This window comes from Dendropsophus ebraccatus, chromosome 14, assembly GCF_027789765.1.
Source record: "Dendropsophus ebraccatus isolate aDenEbr1 chromosome 14, aDenEbr1.pat, whole genome shotgun sequence".
NCBI classification, from domain to species: Eukaryota; Metazoa; Chordata; class Amphibia; order Anura; family Hylidae; genus Dendropsophus; species Dendropsophus ebraccatus.
In genome coordinates this window covers 36,166,503-36,175,665 of record NC_091467.1, presented here as the reverse complement: position 1 = coordinate 36,175,665, position 9,163 = coordinate 36,166,503, and the positions used below count along the sequence as shown (strand labels likewise).

Genomic DNA, 9,163 nt, shown 5'->3' with positions numbered 1-9,163 from the left:
TCTCAGTGGAAGAGCCGTCAGCGTTAGAGAGAGGCCTTTCCCCGAGCACCAACATCATCACTGGGCCGGAGTACAGACGATTCTTTGCACCATCTGTAACTACTTCAAGCGACTCTGGACCCACAATCTGACACCCCCCCCCCCTCACCACTTGTACCTTCGGATAGCTGCTTTTAATCCAAGATCTGTTCTGCGGTCCGTTCGGCAGGTGATGCAGTTATTGTCCTAAAGAACAACTTTTAAACTTGCAGCCCGTGACAAACGGGAGTATCTGTGCCCTAACTTTGCACCACCCCTCCGTCCCTCCTCCCTGCCCTCTTCATCATTAGGAATGCCACTGAACACTGCACAGGTGTCTTAACAATCCAGCCCATGTTCAGTATTCACACAGCTGAGGAATAAGAGACAATCTGCCTGGAGCATTCCTAATGATGAGGAGGGCGGGGAGGAGGGACAGAGAGGTTGTGCCAGCCTAATGCATAGACAATCTAAGCCCCGGCCTTTGGGCACGGGGCTGCAAGTTTAAAAGATGTTTTTTAAGACAATAACTGCATCACCTGCCGAACGGACCCCAGGAAAGATTTTGGATTAAAAGCAGCTATCTAAAAGGTACAAGCGGTTTGGGGGGGTTCAGATTGTGGGTACAGAGTCGCTTTCAGCCCTAAGGACCTCCCTGATGCCTTGATAAAAAGGTAATTCACATAAAGTGTAGAAATTTTAAAGTCCATTTTTTGGGGTAGCAGTAATGCTGCTACCTTACATGGTTGGAAACAGTAGTACAGGCTTTATTACAATATATTTACAGATTCAGTGAAATTCCTATGGTGATCAGATAACCTATTTAAATGAAAACAAACTTAAAAAAAAAAAAAAAAAAAAAAAAAATGGCTTCTTTGTTTCTTTGAATGAAGCTAAAATTCACCACACACAACCGGAGGACAGGAGTGGTGCCCCCTGTAACATATTACCGTGCACTTCAAAACAAAAAGCACAACAGTATATATTCCGTACAAAACAAGCAAAACTGTTCCCTATACAGATTTCATCACGGCTGGGAGTAATGTACTCATAAATCACCTCTGCTCTTTGCGAGAGATGGGAAGGGGGGGGGGGTTTGGGTGGCGAAGAATCTAATCAGCTCCAGAAGCATCTGTAATCAGTATGCCCAGGGCACGTGCTGTGTAAGCATAGCAGGTTTTTTATTTTTCTCTAAAGGAAGTCCTTCAATAAACACACAATTTGAGCATCCAATGTCTTCATTTTATTAGGTTACAAACAACCGGCTAACCACTGTGCACAGTGTAGTAAGTCCTTAATGCAGCAGGCCTGTATTCATAGAGCAGCAAGGCGGTGCAGGAGTCCGGAGCTCCACAGGCACAAGACCACCCCATATACAAGAATCTTACGTGACTATAACAAGGTTGGTCAAAGGCACAAGGTGTGCCTGCATTCCCATCAGCTGTATATATTTTTTTTTAAAAAGCAAGAGTTGATTCTTTCACATGCCGCTGCAATATAGGCATGGACAGGCAATGTCTTCCTGTCAATGAACCCTTTATATGCCAGAAAGAAGACAAGGCACTGTTAAACAGTTTTTTTTGTACACAACATTGATTATCTGAAGTGATTATAATTTTTTCAATACGTTATTAATGTCCAGTCTTGACTGTGGCTTTAATAATAGCGCAGAATATGTCCAGTGACAACGGGGCCAGCCCCGGAGAACGTGTGGCAGTATGTCATTGAACAAGGGCCGCTCATGTGTCCTGCACATAACCACCCATGACGATCACGCCTTGTAATAATTACAGGTTAACATCAGTCAGAATTATGTTGGCAGTGACATATATAAAGCAGGAGAGTGCCCACAGCAGAACAAACCATACCCAGCCCACTTGTTTAAAAGGAGACCGGTGTTTATTGCTGCTATCAGGTCCGTACACCAGGGCAGAGTCTTTGCGACTGCAAAACACCAGAAATGCTGGGATAACATACTGGATACCATTTCCTGCATAGGCACCGGTGACGCTCACAAGGATTTCTAGGTGGTTTGTGCAAAATGCCACAATGATAGGAGGTACTAGGGTTATGAGAGGAAACACTATACGGTCCACGAACCAGGGGTATGTGCCACCTTCCCGATGGAATAGCGTCTTCCAGTTGTTTCGCAGTGTGACAGCAATGATAGGGAAATTGGTGCTGATGGTGAACACGGGAAACAATCCAAGGAAGTAGCCAATCACTGCAGGCACAAAAGGACTGCACCCGCTGAAGTTCAGGGTATACATATCCATCAGACTCCCAGACGAGAAGCAGAATATAGCGGTGAAACAAAGAAGGCTGTAGAAAGACAGGACAAGGATGTAGTCTAGCAAAACCAGTCCTGTCAGGTGTTTCTTTCTGGACACAGGGGTGATCAATGAGGGCAGTGAATGCTGGCACATAAAGGAGTACACGCACACCCCGAAAAGATTTCGGATTCCAGAGGCCTCTGCCAGAGGGGGTTTACCTTCTCCTTTGCCTTCACCAATACGGATGAGTGCCATTACAATCATGATGATGAAAGCTGCAGTGAAATATATAATCATTGAGGTTATGTGATAAAAAAAAGCCAAATAACATTGTATTATATGCCACAGTCTAAGGCCTTGCCCCTTAAATATTACTGTGAGCAGTTGGGTAGTCAAGAGTTAAACTGTTGTCTTCACGATTTATGAGACTGACTCAGATGAGAACAAAGTGGCAGTAAAGCTGTGAAAACTCATTACCCGCTCCATAAATCACTGGTAGAAGGAGGCCCCTGACACTAGCACCTCTCCTCCCCATAGTGCTGCAAGGACACAGCCCCCTCTGTATCAGTGTGAGCCATAAAGGGTTACGAGTAGCGGGAGTTACAGCCTGTTTTCTTAGGCATGCGTGCTCCATGTGGGTGGGGTGGTGGGAGGATTTGTTTTGTGACATTTAAACGTGATCTGGTTTATGGATTTGCTTGAGGATTTTAATCTCCTTTCGCCTGCGGGCACTCAGAGCTGATAGGCTGCGAGGAAATGGATTTTTATAGCATATGAAATGGATCAGAAAGAGTTTACACAATATTTCTCAGAAAGGGATAGGGACTTCTCATCAATCAAAGTTAGTTTTTTTTTTATTTAGCTTGGGCAGCTCAATTTAGAAATTTGAATTGACATCATTAGGATGATTTTTTTTAAGGTACAATGCACCCCTTGCCAATGCCGTGTTACAAGGAGTATAGCTCAGTCACATGACTGTATTAACAGACACATCCAATGGTGGAGAATATACCATTTTATTGCAGTTTGGTAAAGTAGCAAAAAATGCTTCTGAAAACCACATATGTTTTACTGTGGACTGCCTTGGTATTGTGATGAGGTTACTGTCAGATAAAGATGGGCAAACTTGCTGAAAGTTCTGGTTCGCACAAACCCGAATGATCACCGTTTGAATCCCACTGCCAGAAGGCGGCTATGGCTCTATTTTCCATGTTTTCCAGGCAGTCTTTGGGCTACAGCCACCTTCTCCAGGCAGCAGGATTCACATGCTGATCATTCAGGTTTGTGCACTCATCTCTACTGCCAGGTAAAACATTTTTAACATGTTTCCTCGGATAAGACGAAAAAAAAAAAAAAAGCTGGATATAACTGGACTGCAAACCCATGTCCACTTAAAAAACAAAAAATATGAACGTGTATGAACAGGGCCTTTTACGGTGCGATTATCTGCCGAATCAGTCTGACCATGGTGCTGCACCATCTAGGTCGGTGGTTGGCTGAGCGGCCTGTAACTGCAGAGATGGGTTTGGAAGTGTCATCAGTGGTTGCAGTGAGCCGGAAACCTAGAAACAAGCCAGGAGGACACCTGAGCGGATTTCCTGCTGTGCATAATGCAGCACATCTGCTGTGATACCAGTTACCATTAGGCTCTATAGCCCTGCACTCTTGCAGCGGATATTAATTCTGCTGCTTGAATATAGTGGCAATTTTCTTTAAATACTTTATTATTATAACAATAACAACACTCTGCTTACCCGCTCCTGTTCCTCTTGCGTGTTCCTGTCTTCTCCTTTAGGTCCGAGCTCACTGACAGTCCACTCAGCCAATCAATGTGCTGGTCCGCCGCAGCCAAAGATTGGCTGGGGAGACTGATGTTTTACTTACCTGCCCATGCTCCCCCGGAGTCCTCCTGGCTTCTTTATGGGATTCCCGCTCACCGCAGCCACTAATGACACTTCCAATCCCATCTCTGCACTCACAACTACAGCTTTGGCTGTCCGGGCATGATGGGAATTGTCGTTTTGCACCAGCTGGAGGGCGAAGGTTCCCCATCCCTGATTTGGCTCATAAGCTGTGCCCTCTTCTCAAATAGATCCCTACAGGCTTCCCAGAACTCCTATTAGCAATCACAATATACCACTTCTCATTCTACTTTATCTTCAGGTCCTACAGCTTGGCATTAAACATAACAGCCTTATCCATTAACGGCAACTATGACAGGAAGAAATAACGCACATGCTGACTGTTTAAGCTTAATAGTGTGACACACACACTGCCACTTACCGATCCATCTCATAAGGGAAGTCAAAATCTGGAGGTATTTTGTCTTTTGCACATTAAAGAAGGTAAAGGGTCCAAGGAACAAAGTGAATACGGCCTAAAAATAAAAAAAAATATATTAATGAAATGACACCAGTGCAATTCCATGTTATCTTATAAGCCCTATTTAAAAGGTGTCATCCTATTAGGGCATACAGAGGTTATAGTGCATGGGTTCCCACTTGGAAGCCCCCATTGATATTACTAGTCTCCTGTAGCAGTTTCAGCAGTCTGCTGAGGTTCCTGGGAGCACGGATAAGACAATACCTTTCTGGCTTAGTATACCAATATCCTGTGAGTACTGAATTACCGATCTCATATTCCATATGTCCACTTTTCATTAGCTCTCTCTGGAATAAGTGTTGTGTAATACACAACTAAACAGATGCATTGTATGTATGTCTGGCAAATGGAGTCAGAACTGTACTTAATCAATTGTGTATGCATAATTACTGCATAAAAGCCAATTCTGTTATGAGACCTGACTGCCAAATGTCTGGTTTATTGTACAATTCTGGAAGACGTAGGTAAAAATAGTCAAACTGGAAAAATAAAAGCTGCAGTAGGCGAGATTTAAAGAGGTCTCCCCACAAATAACACGTATTGCCTATCTGGAGGATAGGTGACAAGTGTCTAATCCCTAGGGGCCCAATTGATCAGATCCAAGCAGTATCTGCACAATACTACTTTACTTCTAAGTCTTCTATAACTCCTTCTTCTGACAAAGCTTTGCTTTCTACATGGACATCTTCACCCAGGAACCCAGTTCTTCCAAACACTGCCTCCTCTTGAGGTATCCAATATCCAACACTGGATTGCAAAAACTGATTGCATTTACCACTTTGAGGAAATCTGGGAGCTTCTTCTGTAAAACTTTGGCAGCCATAGAGGTCCTTTCGGAAATAGGTTTTTTTTTAGGCTATAGAAATTGTACTTCATGTTACGCGCTATTAAAGTTGGAAAAATAACTTGCCAGGTAGATTCTGTAAGCATCAATCCGTCTGATGGTTCCCCAGCAGGGGTCAGTATCATTTTTTTCTCCTGCTTGAGTTCCACATGATTCATTCCCAGTAAAACTGAAGGAAGACAGAAAATAACATTGTATTGCAGTCTATGTGACAAATACCTTTGTATAAACAATGGCATATTGTGCATAACTGGCCTTAGCAGTCATGTGCACTGCATATTAGGAAGTTTGGGGCATTTGGGCTGGTGCTACAGCCCTACATACACTTATCCACATGCCCGCCCCATGCTTCATGAATACTGAGGTGGTGAATATCAATATAGAACGGTGGACAGGTGGATGGTTTGGTCCCTCACTCACTGCACCCAACCACCTATATAGCCTGTTATTAAAACACAGGATTTAACAACCATGCTGAGGATGAAGGTAAGAAAATGACAGCATCCCCTCCGCTATGGGAACATAATAGTAGATTACAGTCTACGATTTTAGACTGTTTAAAGTGCATCTGTCACAAAAAACTCTGGACCCGGGGCAGGTGTGTATTCCATTAGCCATAAGTTTGGGTATCCATAGAGATGACCATGCCTGGTGGTACGGAGCATGACCCACATTCTGATCCAACTGGTGCATGACCGGCCATCCATGGATACCCAAACTTTCAGGGTCAAATGGAATGCACGCTGTGTCCGGTCCAGCGAACTTCAAGGAGGGTAAGATTTAAACAGAGTTATCCAGTGTAAGACAAACCTAGCCACTGTCTTCCTGAGTCAACACAACTCTTGTCTCCAGTTTGGGTGGGGCTTTGCAACTCAGTTCCATTAAAGTGAACAGGAGACAAGAGTTGTGCTGTCTCTGGAAGAAAGCGGCCATGTTTTTCCACTGCTGGATAACCTCTTTTCACAATAGGGTCTTAAAATGAAAAATTTTGTCTACTTTCCAGCCCCAGTCCTTAAAACTGCATAAAATTACATTTATTTGCAGTGTTTTTCACTTTTATGAGGACATTTCTCTTGCTATACGTACTTACCATGTGACCTGAACAAGAGACAGAGGTACGGCTGTTGCATATATAGCCAAGTCCCCATACAGATATACAATGATGCACAAATAAAACAGGTTTACACCAACTGTAAGAAAAGAGAGAATGAAGTCTTCAAGTTAATGGAATTACTGTTCAATAAGAGGGCACGAGGCCACAATCTGCCAATGCCTGCACATTAACCAGCGAGTGTTTAACCTGATAACATGTTTGCCGTAGCACAATGTGAGTTGAGGGGTTAACATGTAACATTTAGATTGTTGAATGACCCCGTTTGTCATGTTATAAAGATAAATTTAAATTAAAAGTATACATTTTTCTTTGTGGGCCTTCTGTTCTACCCACCAGGTTGTCTTTGGCCCTCGGTCAAGGACAAGATTTTCACCCTCTATCCTGCTTATGGATGCAGAAGCTGGACTTCTACTGCTAGAAGATACCAAGCTGCATCCAAATCATGGCCCCAGGGAGAGGGATGGCCCAGCGCGCCAGGTGGTACCGATGCTTGCCACCAGAATTAGAGAAAGAAGCATAGACAGTGATCTGGGTCCGGCAGTCAGTACGATACACATAGGTCAAACTGGGGCAGTCATATACAGGAGATAGATAGGTGGCATAGATTCTGGGTCAGCAATTTAAATTAGTAAATAAGATGCAGGAGAGTCGGTCAGGCAGAGGTGGAGTTAGGCAGACAGTGTTCACACATGTATCAGGAACAGACACAGCACCCACCTTCGCCATGGGCGTAATGGAACCACAGCACTGCTCAGGCACAGGATGCTGAAAGTGGCCTAAAACATGTAGTAATTCCCAGAGAAGGGGGACGGAGTATTTGCACTGACCCAGGGAAGGAGAGCAGGGCACGGAGTGGAACAAGGCAGCAGTAGCAGTAGGGGTAAGTGATAGGACTTTGGCAGGGGCGGACTCTGCTGACGTTACAGTTTGTAAAGCTTTATGGAAAGTTTCATTTGTCGGAATAAAATTATCTAAATGATTAAAAACTGCGGTTCATGTCTTCTATATATATATACACTCTGAACATCAGAGGATAAAGATATGCAAGCTATTCAAGACTATCGCCAGTCAAAGAAACCAATTTTGCATAGACGAAGCATCTAGCTTTCTAGAGCCCCTCGTTTCCAAAGTTCACCAGCAATTCCCAGACAAGAGGGTCGGTGGCATGAGGTCTTAAAGAGACTCTGTCAGCAGGTTTATGCCGTCCTATCTTAGGCTAGGTCACATCACGATTTTGCAATCCATCTCACTGTATCTGTTTTGCAAAACATACAGAAAAATGTGGTCAACCATGGTTTTGTGTTCATTTTAAAATGTAAACGAAAAATTATCCGTTTTTTTTCTTTATCATACAAGTCAATGGAAAACGGATCAAAACAGATGACATACAACAACGTCCATTTTTACCATCCGTTTTTTTTTTTTTTTCATAGAACAAATACATTAAACGGATAGCAAAATTGTGATGTGAACCAGGCCTAAGGGTAACAAACTAGTTACAGAGCAGCTGGACAGAATAATGTATCACTTATAATGTTCTGTGCAGCTCATCAGAGATATATTTCTTATTTACATGGACACAAAGTAATCCTCTCTACTATGTACATGAGCTCAGTAGTCCTCAATATTCATGAGAAGCAGAGAACTCCACCCACCAGCTGCTGACTGGCAGTTATCTATCCATGCTGTATATAGGCAGTCAACTGTCAATCAACAGCTTGAGGGCAGGGAGAGGGGTGTGGCAAGAATCCTATTCTCCTGCATATTAGGAGAACAGCTGAACAGAATGATGTGGGTAATACACCCACCTGTTCAACATCTGTCACTAGTTTATGCTGCCCTCATTTAAGGCACCATAAACCTAGTGACTGTTTCCCTTTAAAGATCTACGGAAAAGGCTTTAACAGTAGCTGTGGCCATTACAATTACACATACGTTGGCTTGCAAAACATTTAATACAACCTATGTGGATTTTGTGTGTGTATCATACAAACGGTCAGAACATATACTAAATCACTGCTTGCTGCACATAAGGCTGCGTAACTAGAGACTGGTTAGATTGTCCATGCTGTCTCTGGTCCACCTTTGAGGCTTATAAGCATCAGGAACTAAATCATGGGGAGATACAGGGAGGTGGCCTGCTCTGATAAATCATGCTTTCTTTTACATCATGTGGCTGGCACCACGATGCACTATGGTGCATGGAAAACCTAAATGGAAATGGCGTTCCTGCACCTAAGTTTCACATGCATTAAAACAAGGATCAAGAGAAGAAGAGGTAAGTGCCATTGTCTTTGTCTTCTGTGGATATATTTATTGCTGAGCGATCAATATGTGCACCTCTTGATATCTCCATATACGAGATCACTGGCTATGTGTGATAGGACCGCAGGAGTGGTGCCCACATTGCACTGTACTACAAAGCTTCATGTCAGGGGCAAATCATGCAAAAAAAAAAAAAAAAAAAAACAACATGCTGAAGCCAATACTATTAGTGATTATATTAACACATTATATATCTCCATGGAGTTT

The 9,163-nt window shown here is 43.3% G+C and overlaps 1 protein-coding gene across 2 annotated transcripts in view; it reads right to left on the bottom strand.

The window, feature by feature from the left end:
• Positions 1 to 1,238: 1,238 nt before the first annotated feature.
• TMEM104 (transmembrane protein 104) overlaps positions 1,239 to 9,163 on the bottom strand; it is a 19,867-nt gene continuing 11,942 nt past the window's right edge. For both annotated transcript variants that reach the window (XM_069951674.1, XM_069951675.1), the window contains exons 7-10: positions 6,608 to 6,707; positions 5,584 to 5,686; positions 4,575 to 4,668; positions 1,239 to 2,566 (exon numbers count right to left, since the gene is read on the bottom strand). In XM_069951674.1, coding sequence (XP_069807775.1) covers positions 1,806 to 2,566; positions 4,575 to 4,668; positions 5,584 to 5,686; positions 6,608 to 6,707 — 1,058 coding nt within the window. In that variant the 3' untranslated portion in view covers positions 1,239 to 1,805. The remainder of the gene's footprint in view (positions 2,567 to 4,574; positions 4,669 to 5,583; positions 5,687 to 6,607; positions 6,708 to 9,163) is intronic.